The 26,568-nt window shown below is 34.8% G+C and overlaps 1 protein-coding gene across 1 annotated transcript; it reads left to right on the top strand.

Moving 5' to 3' along the window:
- Positions 1-2,434: 2,434 nt before the first annotated feature.
- LOC127799484 (ABC transporter E family member 2) lies at positions 2,435-25,347 on the top strand. The gene is made up of 13 exons (XM_052333554.1): positions 2,435-2,620; positions 2,729-2,920; positions 11,406-11,491; positions 11,619-11,716; positions 11,798-11,915; positions 11,999-12,088; positions 12,710-13,014; positions 13,122-13,317; positions 13,394-13,579; positions 13,656-13,925; positions 24,194-24,439; positions 24,753-24,885; positions 24,957-25,347. Exons 2-12 carry the CDS (start codon positions 2,818-2,820, stop codon positions 24,870-24,872), a joined length of 1,818 nt encoding a protein of 605 aa, XP_052189514.1. The 5' UTR covers positions 2,435-2,620; positions 2,729-2,817; the 3' UTR covers positions 24,873-24,885; positions 24,957-25,347.
- Positions 25,348-26,568: the final 1,221 nt, after the last annotated feature.

The raw sequence follows: 26,568 nt of genomic DNA, 5'->3' as shown, positions 1-26,568 counted from the left end.
AGAGGACTGAGAGAACGAAGGCTTCGGGGTCCCCGAAGGGTCTTAAGAGTATTCGGAGGAGATCGATCCTAAGAGTCCTCGGGTATTAGCCTCCAAAATGGTTCGGAAAATCTTTGGGATATAGTCTTCTGGGTCTTCAGGGATATATGCCTCACAAAAATAGTCAAAAGGCACACAAGGATCCTCCCCATACAAGTCCTTCGATGCCTAAGTTAAATGCTGATATCTAAAAAATAGGATGCAGATATATATATATGTACGTAGTGTTCCCGATTTGGGTTTTCATGGGAGTAGGCTCTCACTGAGTCAAGGTATAATATTAAGTTTCCAAGACAGAGAGAAGACTCAAGAGAAGATTTGGGAAAAAAGTCACCCAAAAAGGTCTTTAATATGTTCTAAGAGGTTCGAGAGATCTGAAAAATGTCTCAAAGGAATCCATTTGCCTTGCAGCAAGCTGGTATTTATAGACACTTGGTGAGATCCACAGACAAAAGTCTCAAGACTTTTTTAGGAGAATGCATCGGGTGAGGCTAGAAGTCCTGAAGGTTTTTTTGGGGTAAGACACCCCGATGGGTATCCTCTAGGTGGGTTTAAAGACTTTTTGGACCCACCGGGTGAATTGGGCTAGGAAGATTCTGAAGGAGTCTTCGAACTATGCAATGCTAAGTCTCGACCTCCCATAGACTCTTCGAGCTCATCCAAGTCTTATGCGAAATATTTTTCAAAACTTAAGAGCTTGTTCTTTTTGTTGTTTTGGGGTTATTTTCTGTTTTCAGTTTTTTAAAACATTTAAAATTGATTTACTTACCCATTTTCAAAAATGCATTTTTCAAAATACAAAAAAAAAAAAAAAAATTACACACAAAACTCAAAACACCAAAAATGCGTTTTGGTCATTTTCAGCCAAAACACGTTAAAACTCAAAACACAAAAAACACCCCTGCTTTTTCTATATTCTCTTCTCTCTCTTTCTCTGTATCTCTTCTGTATTCTCTTATCATCTTCTAGATAACACCATCATCGTTGACCAGCAACTGAGACCAACCCTTTCTGATCACCACCTTTCATCCTTCTTCAGCCATAATCAGTGTTCGTCTTCCACACCTACCACGCCCAAATCTGCCATCATGCCCGCCACCTCTGGTCGTTTCTTCCTTCTACCCTTCTACCATTCTACCATTTTTTTCTTTTGCCATTTCTTCATTCAACCATCGCCTTCTCTTCATGCTCAAATTGAATATGTAATATAGTTTTTTAATTAATATTTTTTTCAATGATATTTTTAAAATTTTGGATAAATCAATATTTTGTTATTTTATGATTTATAATTTTTTAATATTCATGTTGTGAGTAATCTAAATCTCAAAATTAATGTCAGATTTCAATTTGTAGGTAAAAACAAATTTATCATGGAATTAATAGTTGAGTCAAATTAAAAATAGTTTTAGAAAGCACTTTTTAATTTAATGTATTATATACGGTTAGATTATCAATTATCTCATGTATTATATTTTTAATTATTTGAATTAAATTTATAATTTATTAATAAATATTTACAACTTTGAATCAAATTTATTGAATAAAATATTATAAAATAATTTTTCTAAAATTTTAAAGTAAACAAATTTTTTAATTTTCTATTTTGAGAAATAATTCTCCAGAATGATAAAAAAATATATATTTTTAATAATCTCAAAACAGATACTCAAAACAAAAAATTGAAAATGAATTCAAAACTTAAAAATGAAAGTTGAAATATAAAGAGAACACCATCTAAGATTTTTAAAATTTGTTAGGGCACTCCACAACAATATCATTTTTTTTTTGTCATTGAATGAATTTTTATTCAATTATATTAAATTATATATATTTTTTAGCTCTATGAAAATAAAAGTTTTCAATAATTAGTGAACCTTTTGAGTTAAATAACAATAAAAATATTATTTATTCACACCTAATAAAACAGAAGATTTTATTGTTTTTATAGAATAAAAATATTTTCATCATTTGATTATTTTTTTTTCTATTTCTTCAAAAGTATTGCATACTAAACATAAAATAAAATGAAAAAGATATTTTCTTTATTAATTATACCGAATATGATAATAAAATAAAATGATTGTTGCATTTAATTTCGTGTTTCTTTAAAAATCATTCAACAATAACTTAAAAATTTAACAACTAAAGTTAGAGACAAGAGGAATGGTTGGGAGGGAAAAAATAAAATGAAATAAAAAAACACAAAAACAATTATTTATTTTAATTTTTAGATTTTATAAAATTTTAAAATGTATTTTGTTTTCAAAATAAGAAAAAAAAAAAAAAAGGGAAATCAAATAAAACCAAAGCAAGATGTGGGCCGCGGACTGAACCTGAGGCCCGTAAAGAAACCCCCAATAAGAGAAATCCAAGTCCAACCCTAAAACGCCGTGGAAAAGGAATTCACAGAGAGACGAGACGACGTTTCACTTCGAACGCGTGGGGGCTGCGCCGCACGTGTTGCTTGGTGGCGGTGGAGCGTTCGGCTGATACGAAACCCCCCTCCCCTTCGCCACCTCGTTCCCAACACACGCCATTTCGCTGGAAGCTAGGGTTTGCGCCTCTCGTGTGTTCTCATACTGTATGCTTCTCTCATCAACTCATATCCTTTACTGATTGTTTTTTTCCTGTTCTAATTTCGTCTTTGTTTTTGTTTTGCTTCGTCTGATTTCGTCTTTGCTTGATGCAGGAAGGGAGGGGTCTAGGCTTTATTTGTTTGGCTGCGATTCGATCTTATATTTTAAGTGTCGAGGCAAGGAGTGGGAGAGAAGGGGAGAGATGGCGGATCGATTGACGCGTATAGCAATTGTCAGCTCCGACCGTTGCAAGCCCAAAAAGTGCCGTCAGGAATGCAAAAAGAGCTGTCCAGTTGTCAAAACCGGTAAGTCTTTTAAGACAAGTTTGCCTGATTTCGGTTTTCTATGGCTTCTCGGACATTCTTGTTGATCCATTTATTCTCATAGTTTGGATGCGTCCCTCTCCTGTTAATGGACCTTTTATGAACTTAATTTTTGGTGTCCTTTTGGTTTGCAATTGCTTAATTTCCTCAACTTGTTGTAAACTTGAAGGGTGGTAGACGGCTCAACTAAATCTTTTCCAAACTGTTAAGGGGTCAAAGTAGATGCCTCCTTTTTCATTATTTTTTGAAGTAAGGTTGCTATGCATAAATTGTTTGATTATCATACCCTACAACTGGATTTTCATCTTGAAACATGCACTTTTGGTGGCAGTGTCTGATTTTGTATACGGTAACTAATTTCAGCTAAACCTGTTTCCAATTACGCCCCTATTTCAGATCTATCCGTAGTTGTCAAAGGTGCACATCACTGAGGCAGAGCACCATGCTTGAGGCGCTGCCTAGGTGGGCTCCTCATGCAAGTCCCAAGGGCTCATGAGACACACGCCTTGTATATATATGTGTATTGAAACCCTATAATTCTTGTCCGTTTGTCATCTTGGATCTTATTTCTTGTTGATTTGATTGCATATTCTTGTATATCAGTGATAAGTGAACCTAGGCGTGTAAGCTGGAGGTGTGCTGGATCTCCCACTCGCTGGAATCCTTTAGCAGTGATGACTCACTAGAGAACTAGTTTCACGTCTGCATTCTGCTTTATTTTTCTTTCTTTCTTCTAGTTTCTTTTGCAATTTAGAAGAAACTAATTATTTGTTGTAATTGTTTTTCGCTGTGTGCTTTACTCTATTTTTTTTTACTTCTAATTTTTGTTGCAATTTGGAAGAAACTAATTGCAAAGAAACAAATGCTTTTCATTGTGTGCTCTAGTGATTTTTTTCTTTGCTCTCATCTAATTTCTTTTGCAATTTAAAAGAAACTAATTGTTTTTCTATAACTGTTTTTGTTGTGTGTTCTGCTATAATTTTTTTCTTTCTTCTAATTGCAAAAGAAATTAGAAAAAACTAGTTGTTTTCTTATAATTGTTTTTGCAGTGTGTTCTGCTATATTTTTTCTTTCCTCTAATCTCTTTTGCAGTTAGAAGAAACTAATTGCAAAAGAAACTATTTTTTTTCTGCAATAATATTAGTTGTTATTATATGGTTGGTTATTTGTCATTTATGATGAGTTGCAATAGGTACATATTGAAAAGAATAATGTATAAGTATCTTATAAGCATTTTGAATAAATGTGTGCCTCATGTGCATGAGGCTCACGCTTCTACTTGCTTCTAACGCCTGGGCCCCAAACACTAATTTGTGCCTCAGTGCACCTCGTGCCTTTGAAAAATATGGATCCATCCCTCAAACATGGGCTTTTTTACAAGTTATACGTCTCTATCACTGTGAAGTAATACTATGGTGTTTCAGGTTTACCTTTTTTGCAAAATTGGTCATTGTACTCTGGCTCACAACCTATCCATAGGTGTGCGCTGCAGGGAATGGGGATTGGCCAATTTTATTTCTCTTGGGGGGACATTATCATTTTGTAATGGCAGTGACAATTGTTGCATCATGCACCTCATGTAGTACACTGAAGTAAGGTAGTCTTGTTTAAGCCAGAGGCTGCTCTTGTAATTTCACGTGTCCATGCTGTATTTATCTGGTCATTCTCTTGTTTTGTTCAATTTATTATGAGGTTTTTGTGATAATCATCTCTTATATATCTGTTGATACATTTATGTTGAATTAATTTGAAACCATGATTTGTGGCATACCACCTTATCCTATCATCATATGAGTCAGAAGCTATATTAAATGATGAGCCTTTCGAAATCCCCACCTTTTGACAACAAATAAGTTGGTTATCTACTTTGTTTATGTTCCTTGCACAAACAATCCAATTTGGAATAATTTTTCCTCACAAGCTATCTTCTTGCTTGGGAAAAGATAGTTTTTACTTTGAACATTTTTAATCAATTATTTTTAGAATCTAAGAGAACCTAAAGGACATCTGTAAGCGTGTTTTTTCTCCCCTCCATTCATAAAATAATTTGGTTGAGTTGGTGATAGAAGTTCATGATGCAGGTGGTTGCATGATATTTGAATTTTATTTAATTATTGTCATATATAATGCATGTATTTGATCAAGTTGTGTGAAGATGGGAATGGTTAAAAATTCTAATCACATATGTGCTTTTTGGCTTATCTCATTTTGTAACTCGATTTGAGTATGTTTGTATGTTGCTTGAGATATGACTGGTTTTCAATTCTGTTGCCAACTCTTCTGGAATGAAAAAGTCAACATGTGACCTTTTTTGTGATTTAGAAATTTCATCTAATTTTTAAGTGTGTTAATAGAGCTTGCTTCCAGGCCTTAGCTTCTACAAGTCTCACATTTTCCTCATTTTCACCTCATTGCTCTATAGGATAAGTTTCTATGTAATCTTCAAGTTATTGCCAAAAAAGATCTTTTACATTTTTTTCAATTTCTATTTTTTAAGTAACTACAAGATAATAAAAGGAACATCCGAAGAGTGGTGAACCTTTTGCATATAGAAGGGTATTAAATTTGTTGGTGGTCATCACCATTTTATGCCCTTCGAATCTCTTTTTGTGACTTTCCATCACTTGTACATAGTTTGGACATTCTCATCATGGTAATCATGCTTGGCATTGTCTACCATGTGAAGTAATTGTCACTTCAATTTTGTCGGTATGCTTTGTCATGTCTCTAGGAGGATTAGAAGGGTAATATTGTGATAGGGATATAATAAAGGGGTAATATTGTAATAGGCTTATATTAGTTTGTTAGGAGATATTTGGTTGTTTGTTAGGAACACATGGGTGTGTCATGAACCTAGGGTTCATAACAGGTTTAAGGGTAATTGGGGAGGAATTGGGGAAGTTAGATCGGAAGAGATATGAGGGAAGTTAGGGAAGAATAGAACAAAGAGGGAAAGAACGAGAGTGATTAGAGAGAAATTGGAGGGAGATTGAGAGATTTCAATTATCAATTCAAAGATGATTCTTCTCCTACAGCAGTGGCTTATTTATAGCCTCACAACCATTGCACCCATGTGCAATACAACCACCCATGTGCAATATAATTGTAATCCTAGCAAGTATTATATCTTTGTTGCCCTCTATTGCCCTAGGAACATGACAGGGTGCTGTTAGAAATTAGTTAAGAAGCTAGTTATGCTTATAAAAAGGCCCATTGTAAGAGGAGATGGATATGTTTGATTTAATTAATGAAACTCTCATTCTCTCTTTAAGAATTCTCTCTCAAATCTCCCTCTCATTTCTCTCTACTGCTCTCCCTCAATTCTCTCTAATTTCTCCCCCATTTCTGCCCCATCTCCTTCTTGAATCATTCTGTTTCAGTCCTATTCAATCGGATCCTTCCGATTCCCAATTCCAACCTTGTTATGAACCCTAGTTTCATGACATGCGTACAAAACAATATAACCTAAATATGTATCTATTGGCTACAATTGGAAATGGACCTGGATGAACTTCTCAAAGTTAAAAATTGAAAAAATTGATGTTGAAATATGTTTATGCAATTTTCAGAAATAATAGTTTCAAGTTGTTAGAATTGGGAGCACTGACAGCCTTGTAATTCTCACAAGAAATCGATCAAACACCACTGAACACACTCTCAACTCATCTTGCCAACATACAACCAACACAACAGTCAATAAAGAACAGAAATAAAAGCATAAACAGAACAAGAAATACAATCAAACCACATAAGGAGACACCAGTTTTTATCTTGGTTCATGCCACGTAAATGGCACTACCTCCAGCCTTAGAACCACCTTTGAGAGCAGTCTTTATTTACAACAATTTGATCAATACACAGTGGCCCTTTTCTCCTTTCTATTCAGAGCACCCCAATTGTTTTCCCCCAAGATTACAAAGCTAACAACACCTAGCCTTCCTCTTAGAAACAATCAGCATTCGCAAACCATAGAATGAGAAAAGTCTATTGCACACACATCCCTTGCCCTCTATTTATAGAGTAGGGCGGATATTCCAATGAAGACATAAATATATTTACAATTTAACCCCCCAACTATCACTAATTACAGATTGGGGTATAAACTTCTATTTAATTCTTCATTGGCCCTCAAGTGCACTGCTTTCACTAATCTTCTTATCCTATACTTGAGACAACACTTTAACACAAGCCTTGAGTTGTGCTCTTAAATTATGCCTTCAAATGAAGAAAAAGAAAAAATAATAGAAAAATCAAACATAAATGTAGTTCAAGAAAATCTTCCCACACAACCCAAAATAAGCCATTGCATGCATACATAAATTATTGGAATTTACTTGGTCTCCTCGGAGAATGTTACAAGAACCTTAGCTTAGCTAATAATCGCTTCATAAACAAGTAACCATTGTTGTCAAAAGGTACACCTAGGCTGAAAGCTCTACTAAAGGCAACTCACTCCATGAGGCATGTGCCTAGGCTATATAAGGTCCTGAGGAGCAAGCTGCATGCCTTTTGCACCTTTATCATATATATATATTTTTAATTTTTGATGGACTTGCTAAAATCTAACCAATATAACTAGGGAAAAAATGAAGGTTGCGTTTGGATGTAGGTATTTCAAATCATGTCATTTGAAATTATGTTATTAGATATAGTGTTATTAAAGGCCCTAGACACACTAAGGCGCAAAAGGGTGTTAGAGCCTGAAGCGCAAGGCAAGGTGCACGCTTGGTGGAACTAGGCGCGCGCTAATTAAAAATAAATACAAATATGTATTTTAGTTGAAGAATAAGGTGTAAAATAGGTCCTAACTCTTAATAACATATTCATAAGCATGTTATCAAGAAAATTAAAAAATTCAACATATACTAACTAAAAAAAATATTAAAACAAGTTATATACCTGAAAATTTCAACAAAGCACATCCTATCGTATTTCAGCAACCCGCATATAAGCATCACAAAAGTTAAAAACCTTTTAAGAAATTTTAAAATCTATTGTTGGCATATATATATATAAAGAAAAGAACAATAAAAAATGTCAAAAGATGCAATTTAAATTTTTTTAAATCAAATTAAATTAAATCTTAAACATTTTATAGGTCTTAAATCTTAATTAAGATTAACTAAATATGCATTGTAAATAATCTAAAAATCATCTCGATCATCAAGATTAAACATTTTCATATTTTCATCATTAGAAGTATCATCTCCAATATCCTCTTCTTCCACATCATCTCTCTCTGTATCTTCATCAAGTTCAAATTCAATTGGAGCATTTGAAGTAATAGCCCTTTTACTCATTGTCAAATTTGGAGTTGGAGCAATAAGTATAAACCCTAAACAGTAACAAATTAAATAAAGTAATAAATAGTAAAATATAAACCCTAAAAACAATTAAAAAAGCCAGGCACGCCTAAGCCTAAGGTTGTGCGTCAGGGCCTAGCGTGCCTGCTTGGGAGCATTCCAGGCATCAAAGGTGCGCCTAGGTGTGCTTTGCACCTAGGTGCGCCTTTAATAACACTGTTTGAATAACTATTATTATACTTGAGAATTTCAAATTCAATCATTCTAATATATATGTATATATGTAAATACATTTGCACGAACATATGCAATACATTTGCATACATATAGTATATAGTTATAATATGTCTATATATATGTGTACTTATGTAAATATATATCTATATATAAAATAGTACATATATATACTAATATGTATGCATCGCAGATATATATACGTACATAAGTTTATAAATATGTACATATGTAAATATATATACATAATGCATATGTGCTTATATATATGTCTATATATACCTACATGTATAAATATATATATACATATACATGCATACGTATAATTATATGTATATGCATATGCAAATATGTTCATAAATATTTTATAATTAGCGTGTAACGAAATATTTTAGTTCAAATAAGCCCCCTTGTGGAGTCCTTTGAAATTCTCCCATTTTAAGTCCAAATCAATGATAGATTTGGAGCAAATCCAAATTCTTCCTATCAAATGGTAGCCAAACAGTAGATTTGGGATTTGAATCCCAAATTCCAAATGATGGGGTCAAATGACCACATCCAACGCAACTTAAAAAAATTTGAGAGCACAATAAAAACCACTCTATTCACTATCTATAAATGTGCACCTCACCATAGTTCTGAAAGGCGCGAGGCGCAAAGGGTCCTGAAGCCTGAGACGCAAGGCGCATGAGGCAAGGCTCGCCTTTGCGAAGCAAGGGGCACCTTTTAGAAAAAAAAACTCAAAATATTGTAAAATCATAAACAACTATCAAATTATCAATAATAACACATGCATATCATTCATGATTCATCATCTTCAAATTCTAAACTAACAACATCAAAGTTGATTCATTCATCATGTAAATTCTAAACTAAAAATATCATTAAAGTTCAAACTCAAACAAGTACCAATTATCATGCAAAGTTCTAAACAAACACATAAACACTACAAGTCCACAATTAATAAACATTACAAGTCCACAATCAAGAAAATGTTTTCATTTTGAAAAATACTATTTTTCTAAGTCTGAAAGATTAGCGCATTATAAGCACACATATAAGAAAATATTTTTCATTTTGAAAAACCATCTTCCGGTATTTTGATAGTTGATATTCATTGTTGTTAAAATGATTTTTAATGAATTTTTCAAAAAATAGTAGGTATTTATTTTGGGGGTGGTAAAATTGCTAAATCCTGAGTTTGTACTAAAATCAAAATTCTATTTTCTTATTTGAGAGGATTTTGATTTTTTAGATATTTTTATTGAATTCAAATGGGGGGTAATTTCTTATTTACATGTATGTATTAAAGTAAATGTCCACATTTTCTTTAAATGGAAGGTAAAATATAAATTAAAGAAAATATGGACATTTACTTAAATTAAAGAAATGTAAATATGTTGTAATGTAAAGGGGAGGCTAGAGAAGAGAGGATGCAGGCGTGGCTGGAGTCGGGAAGAAGATGGAGTGAGGAGCGAATTGGGCTGCCCAAGTTTTAATTAAAACCTAGGTTTCATGAGGCGCGCCTCTCTCCTCCGCGTCTCACCGTGCAAGGCGAGGGTCTCACTGAAATTGTCTCGCCTCACTTAGGCGAGGTGCTGAACTTGTGCCTTAAGGTGCCTTGTGCCTAGGCGCGCCTTTAACAACTATGCACCTCACATCTGAAAGGCTTGTGCCTAGGCTTCAATCACTCATGTGCCTCTATGCACCTTGAGTCTTTGACAACTATGCAAGTAACTTATTCCTCAAATAACATAGCAATTATTTGAGAGTCTAAATTAAACATATAGTCCCACATTGGAAGAAAATATATGGATGCTTGTCTCATCCTTGACTTGACAAAAATGAATAAAAAGTTCAAACTTAAATGTGCTAAGCTACAATAAATCATTTCTCCCCCTAGTCAAAAGAAGCTTTTTTTTTTTTTTTGGTGTGCTCGCAAAACATAATTCCTTTGGATTGAGTGTATTTCATCTTGTTAATGAAAGTGAAGTCTCTTATTTTATGCATGTGAAACAGCAATTATTGATGCCTATATGTAAAGACAGTTGGTTTGCATATGCTATGGTTAATTATAGCATTACTTTTCATGTATTTGTTTCTCTTTTTATATGTAGGGTTGTTTTTTTTTATTTTTTGATGATTTGGAATCTGAAGGTGTTTCTTGTTTATTGGCTTCTTATAGTTACTGGAGTTCTCATTGTACTTGTATGTTTTTTTTAGACATAAGAGCTTAGAGTTATGAGCAGGTTAATAATTTTCAAATGACACTAGTACCCATCTATCAAATGTAAATCACAGGAAGTAGGTAAACAAAAAATGTATTGAAGTATGCAACATCTTTTTATGCAGTATTTTTTCATACTGTATGTCTTTCTGGAAGTAGGGTTAGTTTTTCTGATCATATATGAATATGATTACTTGAAGCAACATACTACAATATCATTCAATGGAGGAGAATTGCATGATTGGCATATTTTTTATTGGTGCCTTGCAAGAACTTTGGGTAATACGTATGATATTGTATGGTTGTAGTGAGGTTTAGACAGCTGGTGCTTCTACTTAAGTAATACTATCTTTACTTATCAAAAATACTGTTAAAAGACTTTATCATGGGGTGCTTCTAGTGCTCATGATCTAGATTGAGTTTTAAAATATCTGTATACTGTATGTGCAAGTTTACCAATTATTTTCTTTACCCTCTTCCATCCTCTCATGAAATTCGTTTTCCCCAGATATATAAAAAGGGGGGGGGGGGGGGGGACATTTTTAGTAGTCAATGGGCCTCTGTTTGTGGTTCTATCTTCATGTAGAAGGTTCCTTTTGTTTTATTGCAACTCTTCTGCAATGTAATTATGTGAGGCTTCACTCTTTTTGTGTATTGGTATAAGTATTTATTTATGGTTAACTATATTTTTTTTTCTATGCAGGTAAACTGTGTATCGAGGTCACTCCTGCATCCAAAATTGCGTTCATATCTGAGGAGTTGTGTATTGGATGTGGTATCTGTGTTAAAGTATGTAACTTAAAAATATGCAATTATGATGAATGTTCTATGGCTTATTATTTTTCCGTCCAAAAAATATTATGTGGCTTATTCTTAACTTCTTGCATTATCCCATCTTTTTTATCTGGTCATGCAGAAATGCCCATTTGAAGCAATTCAAATTATCAATCTACCAAAAGATTTGGATAAAGATACAACACATCGTTATGGCCCCAATACTTTTAAATTACACAGGTTAGTGAACCATTGCAATTCCTGTTGGTTAATGGTTTCTTCTTGTTTTTAGTTTGAGCAAATTTTAAATTTCAATTACAGGTTGCCAGTCCCAAGGCCAGGGCAAGTTCTTGGCTTGGTTGGAACAAATGGCATTGGGAAGTCAACTGCTCTTAAAGTTTTGGCTGGGAAATTGAAGCCTAATTTGGGCCGTTTCAATGTAAGTGCATGTTTATATTTTTGTATTTCTATTTTTACATACTTTGGATCATGTTCTTTACCTCTTGAATTCTCCTTTTGCAGAATCCTCCAGATTGGCAAGAAATCTTGACATATTTTCGAGGTTCTGAGCTGCAGAATTACTTCACCCGTATTTTGGAAGATAATTTAAAGGTCTCACTTTAATTAGAATGCCCTTTGGCATATGTTTTGCAGTTTTCTGTTTTTGTCTGCTTGAGCTGCTAATTTAATCTGTCTGAGCAGAAGTCATATTTAGGCTAGCAAACAAAATTGGTGTACTCATGTCCACCAGTTATGACAAGAGTTAGTGTATGAGCTACGTGTTTGGCACCCTACCCAATTGAGCACTTGGATCCTTAAGTTCATATTCATACTGAAGAAAGATTTCAAAACCCTATCATTGGAAGTTATGTAAATTTCATTTTACCTTTCAAGTTTCTGTTTGAATTATACTCCTAGACAATAATGTTATTTTATTTTAAGAAATTATTCAATGAAACTTAAATTCAATTGTTTGTAACTTGTGCACATACCCTAATCCAACTTCTGGATATGTATCTTAATATTCTAGCAATAAGGATTTAACAAGTTTTGATGTTTGGACATGTGCCTGGACATGATACTTTCTGGAGGCAATTTAATATATATATCGTTGGAACTCTTTCTGCATACTGTGTCTTGTTCATTAATTTATGTTTATGAAGTCATTGAATTTGTACAAAATTGGTCTTGTTTTCTTTTGTTTCTTAGACATCCTGATTATGGTTTTTATAGGCCATCATCAAGCCCCAATACGTTGATCACATTCCAAAAGCAGTGCAAGGCAATGTGGGGCAAGTGCTTGATCAGAAAGATGAGAGAGAGATGAAAGCTGAATTGTGTGCTGATCTGGAACTGAATCAGGTTCTGGATCGTAATGTTGGGGATTTATCTGGTGGAGAGCTTCAGAGATTTGCCATTGCTGTTGTTGCGATACAAAATGCAGAGATATATATGTTTGATGAACCATCAAGTTATCTTGATGTTAAACAGAGGCTTAAAGCTGCCCAAGTGGTCCGATCCCTACTCAGGCCTAACAGGTTTATTTTGTGTCCTTGTCTAATTGATATGGCCTTTCATAATTTTTCTTTCTTTTAGCTGAGGCTTAAAAGTAAAAATGCTGCACTTTTTACACTTCAAATTTCAGTTATGTAATCGTCGTGGAGCATGACCTTAGTGTCCTAGATTACCTATCAGATTTCATTTGCTGCCTGTATGGGAAGCCTGGTGCATATGGAGTTGTTACCCTTCCCTTCTCTGTCAGAGAAGGGATTAACATATTTTTGGCAGGATTTGTCCCCACAGAAAATCTACGTTTTCGGGATGAATCTCTTACTTTTAAGGTAAATTAGTCAGATTGTGGTGTTTTCGTGCCCTTAACATAGTAGCAGTTGTTTTACTCTGTTTATGTTTCAACAGGTTGCTGAGACTCCACAAGAAAGTGCTGAGGAAATTGAGACGTATGCGCGTTACAAGTATCCAACAATGAGTAAGACTCAGGGTAATTTCAAGCTTCGTGTGCTTGAGGGTGAGTTTACAGATTCTCAAATTATTGTTATGCTGGGTGAGAATGGTACCGGGAAGACAACATTCATCCGCATGCTGGTAAAACTTTGTTTCTGTTAGTTTGGTTATGTAATATATATGTCATGATAGGTTGTCTGACAAGTAATAAATGCAGGCTGGCTTGTTGAAACCTGATACTGTAGAAGATTCTGATGTGGAGATACCTGAGTTCAATGTCTCTTACAAACCTCAGAAGATCAGCCCAAAATTCCAATCTACTGTTAGGCACTTGCTGCATCAAAGGATACGTGATTCATATATGCATCCCCAGTTTGTGTCAGATGTGATGAAGCCTCTTCTGATTGAGCAACTAATGGACCAAGAAGTTGTCAATCTTTCTGGTGGAGAGTTGCAAAGAGTCGCGTTGTGTCTGTGCCTTGGGAAGGTAGATATTTCTCACTGTATAGGCTTCATTGCACTTGTATCTTTGTTCCATTATCTGTGGTTTATCTTCCATTTCTCCTTATTTATATTTAATTATTTATTATATCTATCTATTTACATATAGAGAAAGTTCGTGTGTTTGTTTTTATTGTTTTGAATTTTGCCAAGCAAGAATCATCCCTTGGGTAGCATTTTCATCTTTGGGTCTGTTTGGCATTGACATTTTTTAGCCTTTTTTTTTTTTGCCCGGGGGGGAGGCTTAAAAGGAGTTAAGAAAGTTGTTTGGTTGCTAGCTTTTTTTGCTTAATAAAGAAAGACTTTTGAACAACATATCACTGTAAACTCAAAAGTGAAAAAGCGCAAGCAATGATGCTCTTTCTTTATCCTTTTCACTATATTGAAAGAAATGTGACATATTTAATTACATGAAATACAATATTTTACTTTATTTGGGGGGTATTATTATTGTTTTATATGTTATTTTACCATATAACAATGGCTAACAGAAGGCAGCTTTGAAAAGCAGATGCTAAATACTTTATCGTAATTTTCCTTTACAACAACAACATATCTAGCTTTTTTCTTTTGGTTTTCTCAAGTCAGATTTTTTCACAGAAAAAGTTGATGTTTAGTGTCCATTTAGCCCTTTTTATCTATTTTTGTTTTGCTTGAAGAAAGCTAAAAAGCAAGGAACAGAAAACAAAAGCCATGAAGAATGATGATTCTATTTTTGCTATCGCTACACTGAAAAAGATTAAATATATTTCCATCACTATTTTTTGGTAAGGCGAACATTCTTTTCATACTAAGGGTGTTATTATGTTAAAATCATGTTAATGCTAAATTGTCTAATGAAAATGGCTTTTATAAGTGTTTTCTAAGCACTTCGTTGTAGTGTTTTTTGAGCTACTTTTTTAAGTTGTATTTTTAAGCTAGTTAGTTTCATCTTGACTCCCTGAGATTTTTCATATTAGCATCTAAGAGCTAAGATGCTATTTGGGAGAGAATAATGTAATGGGAAAAAAAGGTAGAATGAAATGCAAAATTTTTCCTTCTTTTGGAGAGTAGGGAATGGAAAATCATGTAAAATGCTGAGTGAAAATGGATGGAAAGAAAAAGAAGAAACAATAAATGATGATTAGACCTTAATAAATATATATAGTTCTGTTATCTCAAGAGAAAATTTTGAACTTTTATATAAACGTGAATGAAGTTTAATACATAAAAATAAAGTTTTTTGGTCCATTTTTAGTTTGTACATTCTTCCCAATTCAGGAGAGAAAAAATAAGGCTTTGGAGAAAAATGAATCAAAAGTATTGCTATCCATCTCCATTCTGTTCCATTATGGAAGTCTGTTCCAAAGAGAGAAATCTGTTTCACCTATTTTCAGTCCATCCCCTTCTCTGATGCCCTTGGCTACGAACAAAGACTACGCTTCTTGAACTAGACCTAATTTGATCACACTTAAGGGCTTAGAAAATAGGTGGAGTCCTCTGTCAAAGTTTAATCTATTGGCAGAGAGACAGCCTGCCATCAATGCCAATTTAACATTCCATATGCAACTGTGTTTTGACATTGTTGCCCATCATTTAAATAAAAATGATTTCTTAACACCTAAACCAATTTAAACAAGTTGTGTTCCACTTTAAAATTGAATATTTTTCAATAGGCCATTTAAGATTAGTCATGTTCCCAAAAAATGTTACAACTCCTACGGACACATAAACATGACCCTCACACTTCATTTCTCCAATGCATAAACGATTTAGGAAATTCTATTTACCCAAAATTTAAAATTTTGTCCTATTAACTCTTATTTCACATCATCTAAAAAAACTCAGACCCTAAGAAAATAAAAAGTGAACTGCTTTGATTAATCCTTTTTTGTTTTGTACTACATTCCAAAAACTCAAATCTCTAATAATTTTGCATGTTATTTGATAGAACCTTCAAGATTAGGGTTCAACAAAATTGGTTCACTGTTGGCCAGTAATCAGCCCTAAGCAGAAAAAGGAGGAAAAGAAATTCTCAGCAGGGAAGAGATGGAGGGAAAAAACTGGAATTTGATTCCATATTTCAAAAGTTAATACGACAACATTTAATTCTAGAATTTTGGAGGGAACTCTCCAACTAATTCCAACTATCGACTATTCTCCAACTAACCAACAGATTCTTTTCAACATTCAACAAATCAACAAACAGTTAACAACAATAGTTCATCTACAAAGAACTAACATAACTACTACAATGGCTAGGCATCTCTGCAAAAGTTATTTGTCACCTTGCTGCAATTCTTCCTTTTATTACAAATGCTTCTTGGTACTCCTGTAGCATTTGTATTGTTTCTGTTCTCTTCCAAAAATGACCCTTGCCGTCAAGGTTTAAGCTAGGATAGAGTTGAGAAAACTGCTGAAAATCTTTCCATGTTGCTTGTTCCATGGGTAAGCCTACCCACTGCACCAATACTTGCCTTTTGGAGGAACCCTTTTAGCCTCTAGTATCCTGTTGCTGAGAGTGGCTAATGGTGTGAGGGCTGATTTATTATTGACGCTCAGGATGGATGTGGAGTGTGAATTGCTTGCTGATCATACCTTTTATATGCATGAGCTGGGAAACATGTAAAACTGGGTGGTTCCAACTACTTTTTAGCAGTTTCAAGTTGTAAGCACAGTTGCAATCTGCGGTAGAGCTCTATAAGGCCCATAAGATCTTTAACGTAGTTTTTCAAACCTCTTATTTGAGACTCTTGGCTGTCTATATGGTTGTAATTTGAGCCATATTGAAATGTGGGTCTCTTCTACACAAATCAGCTTTACATTCTATCGCCAGCATCTTGTGAATTCTTCTTGAGCAGCTGAATAAGTTGATTCCTGTTTGTCAGCTTCTGTTCAGCAGGCCTCTGGAACCCATTGGGGAGTTTCTGGTGTCTTCTGGAGGAGGGGTAAAGAAGAAAAATGTAAAAACATCTTTTTTATTGTTTCATTTGTTCAGTAAGTTTAAAAAATTTTGAAAACAAAAGCAATCAATTGAATGTCATCTCATACTTTTTTTCCCAAATAAAGAAAACAGATAGAAGATTGAAAATGAAAGGTCTGTCAAATTGTCCCTAAACTTTCGGAATCTAGGTACCAATAAGGGAAATCTTAGGGGGAATTGAGTGAAGTGCACTTATGTGTAAAAGGTAATGTGCTATACAACTGTACATAATATCTAAATACCTTTATTCCCTCATATTATAATGGTTGTCAAGAAAGCTATTGGTAGGAGAATTCAGTTCCTGTAAGGATATTTTAGGTGAAATTAACCCCCCCCCCCCCCCCTCTCCCTCTCTCTCGGTAATAGGAGCTGGTAGAAAAGAGATCCTTAATAAAATTGTGCTACTTAGAATATCTTTATTTATTTTTTTATTATTTTTTTTGTAGAAATATGGATTTGATTATGTGCAATTCCATAAATGTACAAATCTTAAAATATCTTATAGGCTTGTACATCTAGACATAAGTGAGTTTGTGATTTTTGACATTTTGGCACATCTAGATACCAGCGTCTATATCACAATTCAAATAAAAGTGTGGCAGCTCCATGAATGGAAATATTGGATGATGATTAAGGAGCTGGTTTAGTAATATATTTGACATGGAATATTGGGATAATTCGGTATTTATGGACAGTATTTTTTCAGATGTCTTGGATAGGATAAATGGTAATCCTTGAATAGGAAAGAATAATTATCTTCTAAATAAAGAAAAAAAAATATGATGGTGATGATAATGGTCATCGCCATGTTACTGTAAATAATTTATGTTCACCATTCTTTTGATAGCTCCCCTTGTTTGTATGAGAGAGAAATTGTGTATCTTCCAGTGTGGCCTCAGACAGATGTCTGAATTCAAAACGTTACCAATGGTCATAGAGGCAGTATTTGAAGTCTCAAATGTGATGGAGTTGCAACAGATGCTATACCAATAGAACTGTTTTCCTTTTAGTTCTCATCTTTGTTTATCCTGTCACAGCTGACCATTTTTCAGAAATCATACCTTCACTCCCCTAGTCCACTGTCATCCTTGTCATATTTGCTCACTGCCATTACTTTTATTTCCTTGCTCCATCAGTTGATTGTAGACTAGTCATCAAGGCGCCCCCCCCGCCGCGCCCCCTGGGGTGTGGGGGCCTATTTTCTCCCTGTTTGCATCTTTAAAATCTACCCATCAGCACAGCCTAAACTCACTGCCATCACTGTCTTATTTTTTTGGCCAATTTTTTCTTTGCCCGCTGCCATGTCTATTATCTCTCTATTAAAGCATACTTTCTATCAAACAGTAATCTCAAGACTTTAGTGCCTGTTTGGTATTGCTATTAAATTTCTGTTCTTGTTTGAATTACTTCTGTAAAAATCACTTTTAAGGAAAAGCAGTTTAGAGTTTGGCCTGATCCAAGACATGTTTTTAATGTTGTGTTATCTTATATTTGTTTGGCCAATGATAGTGTTTTTAACAAAAAAATTACCCAAAAAAAAGGTATATACTATGTGATGAATGCAACATTTGCAATTTTAAATGTTGATTGGTGATAGTTTTGTCAAAAATATATTTTTTTTTTTACTTTACAACAAAAAAATAATTTTTGTTGTCAGTAAAAACACTATTATAATTTTGGCGAAACACCATAAAAAAACTCACAAAAGTGCTTTTGTTTTTTTTTTCCTTCTCACGATGTGGCCAGGCCAAAGAGGTCATTAATCCCACTTGCTAAACGAATTTTACATCTCTATCTATAACCATGTTCCTTATAAGGAAATTATATCCCTATGCTATGTCTAAGAGTTCTCTGCCAAATTTCCTTTGATCTCCATCTTCATTTTCTTCATTCCATCCACTTGCCTCACATGTACACTTATCGGTCTTCTCACATACTTAATTGTGACTCCCCCATTTTATCTTCAGTAGGTGCTACTCCAACCTCATTATGTACGATCATGTTTCTTATTTTATCTTCTCTTTACATAATTGATGCATCCACCATAACATTCTGATCTTTGCTATACTCATGTTTTGCACATCTTACTGTTTAATTGCCGAACATTTTAAGTCATACTATAGTTTTATAGTTGTCCAATGAAACTTGCCTTTTAGCTTTGAAGGGATTTTATGATCGCATCAAATGTTGGATGGACTTCTCCATTTTTAACCATTCTATCTTGATTCTGTGAGGAATATCATCAATATTCTCTCTTTAAACAATTGATCCAAGATATTGACATTGATCTTTTTTTTATGATAACTTTGATGTAGGAGGATCTAAAAAGAAATCTAGGACAAAGAAGTCTCTGTACCTGGGAGATTTAGTTTAATGTTTTAGAGTTTTGAACAATTTGTCTTAAGCCTTTAGTCTATTTAGTTTTACCATGGTTAGTGAGTTGTTATTTAATTTACGCTTTTTTTCTTGAATAGTCATGCAACATTTAAACAAGGTTGAAGGGTATAGATTAAATAACATCCTAATAGATCAAAGGTTGGGATTGTAGGGGTTTTGTAGCCCTAATATAAATTTATTCTAGGGTTCCCTATAAATGCCATTTTATGATTATTGTGTATTACAAATGTAATCCAAACCATAATTTCTTGCTAATAATTATTCCTAAGGATGACATAAAACTTGATCTTCAAATTTTAGAATAATAATTGGGGGGGGTGGGGGGGCACATTAATCCACTCAATTTTATTATTCACACCTCCTTTTGTCTCATCCATCAAGATAATATCATTCACAAGTGACATACTCACAAGGCACTTCTTGGTTGTGTTTTGTGAGTTCATCCATAACAAGAACACAGAGGCAAGGCCTTGTCTCGTTCCAAGGGTAGTATTTGTAATTTTCTTTTCCTTTTTGTATAGATATTTACCCTTAGCTATAGGTGGTTATGATTACAATTGTATTGCACATGGATGCATTGGTTGTGAGGCCAAATGATTGTACTACACATGGGTGCATCGGCTGTGAGGCTATAAATAAGCCACAACTATAGGAGGGCATGTGAAGGAATGAATTGAATATTTCTCTTATTTCTCTCTCAGCCTCTGTTATCTTTCTCTCCCTCTCTCTCGAATATTCTTCCTCTTCTTGTTGTTCCTTTCTCTTTCATCTAAACTCTCCCTCCAAATTCTTCTCACAATCTTCCCAATTCCCTTTCCATACCCTACCTAACTCTAGGATGTGACAATTGGTATCAGAGCCAGTGGTACTCTGACCATTGGACGGTGATTGGGTGAGATGAAGGTGTTGATTCCAACAAGAAAGGAAGTAGGTCTGGGGGTGGTGGTTGAACCATAGCGATCGCAAACAGAATCCGAGCGATCAAATCAACGGCAAGCAACAAATCTATTTGACGTTATTCAAAGCCAGGTGAACCCTGGCCATTTAGTTTTGAGTACTTCCAGCGAGCAACAAACTCCAAGCGATTGGAATTCAAAGCCATCACAATTGAAAATATCCACCGATCAAGTTTGGTGAGCTGGAGGTTGACTAAGCGAAGATTATCGAAAATTTTCATAAGTCCGATCAGATATCACCATTGATTGACTTAAACGAGTTGGGTGGCCAAGTGATCAAAGGTAACAGGTGAATCTAGTGATGGCAGAAGGGTCAAGGATGAAGGAACTAGAGATGGGCCTCCAACAGAATCAGGAGCAGATAGAGAGGTTGGAACTCAGCCTCCGTCAAACTCAAGAGGAAGTGAGTCGAGGCAGAGCTGAGAATATGGCAATGGAGAGAAATCTAAGAGAAGACTTCTCTACTCTCTGAGAAGAATTCTCTGGTTTTAGATAGCAGCTAAGCGCAGTTCTAAGTATGTTCTTCAGAATTCCTAACGCGAGCATGTTGGCAGACTTCCCTCCAAGGCCCACCTCAACTCCAATTCTGACTGAAATCAAGAATCTGGCAACATGCTCCTAATCCTCTAGAAGCTGAGGAATGACCGGAATTTGTACCGGGAAATTCCACTAGGGGAACAAATGCGAATTAGTATCACACCCGAATGCCGAGGCTAGACATTCTGGTATTCAAAGGAGACAAGCCAAGATGGTGTATAAAGACGTGTGAATGATTCTTTATCAATATAGAGTGGCAGAAGGGCAGAAGGTGAATTTTGCAGCCGCTTATCTCAATGACATAGCGGATGTATGGTTCCAAGGGTGTAGTAGGAGGAGAAGGGATTTGAGTTGGCTGGAGTTTGTGGAAGATTCTGTATGCAATTCGGGGAAAAAACTAGGACGGATGTCATCGAAGAATTCAATAAGCTAAGGTAGGAAGGTTTGGTAGAAGAGTATCAAACCAGGTTTGAGGAGCTGAAATCATTAGTGATCATATCTTATCCAACCTTGAATGGAGCATATTTTGTGTCTGGTTTCGTAAGTGGGTTGAATGACAAATTAAAACCAACTGTGAAGATGATGCAGCTTGTAACAGTGCAACAGGCAACAGGCAACTGAGAAAGTGAGAATGCAGGAGCTTGCATTGGAAGCTATTTTTAAAAGGCACAGAACTCTTACAAAAGGTTATCCTCTGAGCAGTCAGGAGGTGGGAGAAAATGCTTGGACAGCAACCTCAGGTCGGACTCAGGGAAAAGAACATCCTAATGCAGCCAAACCTCCTATTATAGAGCCAAGGAGAAGACTCGGATTATGCTTTAAATGTGGGGACAATTTCAGTCCGGGCTGCCAATGCAGAAAACGGTTGCTGAATCTGGAAGGCTTAGAGGAAAGAAAACAAAGTAGGAGAGCCAGCTGGAATTGGATAAAGGAACAATGGATTGACGGTAATAAGTGGTAATAAGTTTCTTGGGGACAAGAAACATTTCAGGCGGGGAAATTTGTTACATTCTAAGGGTAGTATTTGTAATTTTCTTTTCCTTTTTGTTATAGACATTTACCCTATAGGTGGTTATGATTACAGTTGTACTGCACATAGGTGCATGGGTTGTGAGGCCAAACAGTTGTACTGCACATGGGTGCATCAGCTGTGAGGCTATAAATAAGCCACAGCTATAGGATGGGAGGGCATGTGAAGGAATGAATTGAATATTTCTGTTATTTCTCTCTCTCTCTGTATTATCTTTCTCTCGAATATTCTTCCTCTTCTTGCTGTTCCTCTCTGTTTCATCTAAACTCTCCCTCCAAATTCTTCTCATAATCTTCCCAATTCCCTTTTCATACCCTAGCTCAACCCTAGGGTGTGACAGGCCTCACTACAGATTCTTGATGTAATCTGATGGTAATGGGGAAAGTCTTAGTATTTTCTCTTTATACTAGCGCTCATTTCTACTTGATGATGGATATACTTAATAATTTGTATACAAGCAATATGAATTCATTTCTTCTCAAACTTCTTCCATGAGAGTTCTCTAGGTGCTCTTTTATAGGCCTTTTCCAATTCTGTAAGTGCCATATGCAGATCTTCTTGTTTATCATTGGACCTTTCTGTTAGGCGATGTAATAAAGTAGATTGCTTCTATCATTAACTTTCCAGGCATAAAACCAAATTGGTTTTCAGGGCTCATTAGCTTGCTCGCTCTATAATCTTCATAGCTTTGAACTTACCTTCACTCTTATTAATAGGAACTAGATTGTTATTTCTCTACTCGTCTGATGTCGTTTTTGATTTAAGATCACATTAAATAATTTCATTAACCAAGAAACGCCTCCTTCTCTCCTACATTTCCATGCTTAGATTGAGATATTATCTGGTCCTACTGTTTTATTATTCATCATCATTTTCAGTGCTTCATTTATTTCGTTTGGACAAATAAGTGTATAGAAAATGTAATTCCTGTCTTCTTTAGAGTTACTAAAAGTTCCATATGTTATTGCTTTTTATTCCAGTCTCGGTAAGTACTTTATCGGCCCTGCCTACTCATGTCATCAGCCTTACTAGAGGTACCTTATTAGCCTTGCCTACTTTCTCTTATCGTTTTGTATTCCAGTCTTGGTAAGCAAGATATGGAGAAGGTCCAAAGAGATATTCTTTTGTCATTTTATGTACCATCATTAATTGTGTCTTTTGTTGGAACAAGGTAGCTTAGGTATTAGTTTGAGGATGTTCTTCAAGATCCAAAGAGATTTTTCTCCATTATTAGGAGGTAGATTCAATAACAGCCCTTTTTTGAATTCTCTGTGGACATTCTCCTAAGTAGATTGAAGATTGATTTATTCGGAGGCCCTCTCATGGAGAGTGTTCTTAGTTTTCCTATGGATTCTCTGTGATGGTGAACTTTTTCCTGCCCGTTAAAAAAAAAAAAGTTGATTTGGCGAATGTAGATCCCCCAAAATTGCTTTCTATGTTTGGTCAAATTATCATAGCTTATCTCACAATTGATAACCTGAGGAGATGTCAGTGCTTGGTAAAGTGGCTCTCCTAGTGCAAGATTTGTGAGATTATTCATAATTTGCTTCTGCATTGTTCGTTAGTCCTTTAGATTTGGTGTCTTTTTGCCATCAATTGAAGTTCAGATTCCACACATTTGGTTCAGTGACTTTTTTCAGTTCTTAATCATTTGGAGAGAGGGACGGTATAGCCTTTAAATGGTGGAGCACTCTATTCCCACTTTCAAGGATTCTATTCTTATTTCGCTTTTCCTTTTATGTGCCGGTTCAATTTTTTCTGTGTTCTTTTGCTTGTTTCCTTGATTAGCTTTTTTAGTTTTTAGTCCTTTTTGGGGTTTTGCTTGGTATTGGTACATGCCACCATTCTGGTGGTGGCTTCTGATTGCTTTTATGCTATACATGCTTGTTTCCATGATTTTAGCCTTTTGACTTCATAACCACCTGCCCCCATCCTTTTCAGATTGATGCTGTTTACTTCTCTTTCCCCTGCCCTCCATCACCTTTTTTACATTGTTGTTCTTTTTGAATGGAAATTTATTCTTAGTTCTAAAGTAAAAGACACATCTTATTTGCATGGCCGTACACTCATTCAATTTTCTACATTGCCCTTTTTGAGACGGTTTTTATTTTGCTTGCATTAAAAAAAAGTGGAAGAGTGGAAATTGCAAAAGCTGACCATTCTTTGTTTGTATGGAACAAAAGGAAGTTTTATTAACCTTCTTTGTTTGTATGCAACAAAAGGGAGTTTTTATTTAGCATCTTGTAACTGTGATTTGATCAGAATTAGTTAATCAGAAAGCTTATGCCTCGAATCCTAGTGTTAGGTTTTTCTATATGCTCTTGCTGAATATATTAATATATTTTGACTTGTGTTATGTTGGACCCTCGCAGCCTGCAGACATTTATCTGATAGATGAACCGAGTGCATATCTTGACTCCGAGCAGCGAATTGTTGCCTCAAAAGTTATAAAGAGATTCATCCTTCACGCAAAGAAAACTGCATTTGTGGTTGAGCATGATTTTATAATGGCAACTTATCTGGCAGACAGGGTCATTGTTTATGAGGGGAAGCCGTCTGTGGATTGTACTGCAAATGCTCCTCAGTCACTGTTGACTGGGATGAACCTTTTCTTATCGGTAAGCCTCACATATATATTGATTATTCATCATTGCTATTGGACAATTATACAGGAGAAAAATTTAAGTTTACTTTACACTGCAGAGTTAAGTAAATACCATAGAATGATGGGAACTGAGTAATCACATTTATAGTATTTTTGGTTGGGTTTGGGGGTACTAGAGAGAGCCTGAAGAAAAAAGGGGTGGCCTGGATGCATAATCAATCATCCCTTTTTGAGATTGTTTGCCATCAGACTATTTTGTGCTTGTCGTTTTGAGATTTGTTCCACAACTGGTCTCACACGCGCATTCTGTCTTGCACTTGGTGCAGCATCTGGACATCACTTTTAGGAGGGATCCAACGAATTTTCGCCCAAGAATCAACAAATTGGACTCTACCAAGGACAGAGAGCAAAAATCTGCCGGATCCTATTATTACCTGGATGACTAATTTATTAACACAGGTCGTGCTCTTCTCTCCCTCCCCGTGTATGTGTTTAGGGTTTAGGGTTAACACAATTTGTTTACTTTGCAGCTGGTGATTATTGAAGAGAAACGGGCGCAAACATCTGCTAGCTTTGGCCTGTGATTTTGATGATGTAATCAGAAAGACGCCCTCCGCATACCGCTAGTGTTGAGTGGAAGCAGAAGCAGATGAGATGTGCCTGGGAGTACTTTATTGATTTTTGCTCTCGTGTTTTTAGGCCCCCCTTCTTCCCCCACATTATTATTATGTTCTCTTTGACCCGTTTTGCCTGTCGAAAAGTTTCTTGATTTGATCCCCTTTTTTATATATACATCAGTTGTGTGGTAATGTTCAGCTATAGATTCATAAAAACCAGAAAGCAGGTAGGAACGTTGAAATAATTTGTTTGCTGGACAAGGCTTTCTATAGAGGATTCAAGTAAATCGGTCTCCATTTTTTATATTACCCTTAGCTGGTGCTGAGGATAAACTGTGTTTCCTTTCTGCATTCATAATGCTCCTTGTATACCTAATTGTGATGATTTTCTTATCTAATCTTCTTGTGGGGTGCTTGGAAAATCGAACAATGATTACAATTGTGTAAGTTGCTATTATCATATCAGGTAACATTAAAATGAGTAATATAAAATTGTACGAAGATAAGATTAGAATGTTTTTCAATCAAGATATGAAATGGTTATGATAAAGTTGAGAAATATTTTAAGATTTTTATTAAATTTTTTAAAATAAATTGATGGACATATGTTTTATTTTTATTTTTTTTTAGTTGTAAGATTCAACATATACTTATGTAAAAGTAAAAAGAGAGATAAGTATATTTGAAAAATATCGGATCAGAAGTTACATCATTTATTTTATAGAATTATCAAAAAAAATTAACAAATATATTAAAAATGATAAAAATTTAAAATATTTTTTTATATTTTAATTTTTGTTGTTCAATATCTTAGTTAAGAAAGAAAATGTGTTATCTGGTCTGGAAAATGGTAAAACAAGAAATTTAAGTTTGCCCCTGTAATTTGAAGGTTACAAGAAATTCAAGTTTAAGCGCCCCCTGTAATTTGAAAGTTACCATCTAAAGTTGTGTTTGTTCCATATTACTAGTGAGATAAGCATTTGTGAATGCCTTAAAACTTCCATTTTCATGGTATGGTATGGTATGGTGCCGGCTGTAGGGTAGATAATAATTAAGTATTTGGTTGGTAGTGTCATTATTATTATTGGAGACCTTAAAACATTACAATAGATGTACAGATAAAAATGTGAATGTATGAATTTATATGCTTTAATCTATACGTAATTTCATTCCCCACACTTAAAAAAGAAATTCATAAAATTTAGAATAAAGTGTGAAATTAGTCATTGCACTTAAAAAAGGGCCAAATAAACTTATTTTCAATTTTCTGGACATGTTAGGTATTAGAGCAAATGCCGAATTGGTTGTTTCATTTTGGCTTAGGGTTTAAATTGAGTTTTGTATTGTGAAAGGAGACAATTAAGCTTGTTATTATTTAGATATAACAATTAATTTGTAATTGGGAAGAGTATTTGTTTCGAGTTTTTAGTTTTTGAGAAATGAGAAATAGAAAATCAAGGAAGTGAGGTCATATAAAAATAATAGAAATATAGTTCAAATGGAACTATGGTCATCTTTTAATTAT

The sequence above is a fragment of the Diospyros lotus genome, chromosome 4 (assembly GCF_014633365.1).
Source record: "Diospyros lotus cultivar Yz01 chromosome 4, ASM1463336v1, whole genome shotgun sequence".
NCBI lineage: Eukaryota > Viridiplantae > Streptophyta > Magnoliopsida > Ericales > Ebenaceae > Diospyros > Diospyros lotus.
This window is presented reverse-complemented; position numbering and strand designations above follow the sequence as displayed.

Excerpts from the sequence above, each read along its gene's own strand:
- LOC127799484 (XM_052333554.1), top strand. The coding sequence starts at position 2,818 with ATGGCGGATCGATTGACGCGTATAGCAATTGTCAGCTCCGACCGTTGC. Across the intron at positions 11,916-11,998 it reads CTAATTTGGGCCGTTTCAAT|AATCCTCCAGATTGGCAAGA; the intron begins GTAAGTGCATGT and ends CTCCTTTTGCAG. Across the intron at positions 13,580-13,655 it reads CAACATTCATCCGCATGCTG|GCTGGCTTGTTGAAACCTGA; the intron begins GTAAAACTTTGT and ends TAATAAATGCAG.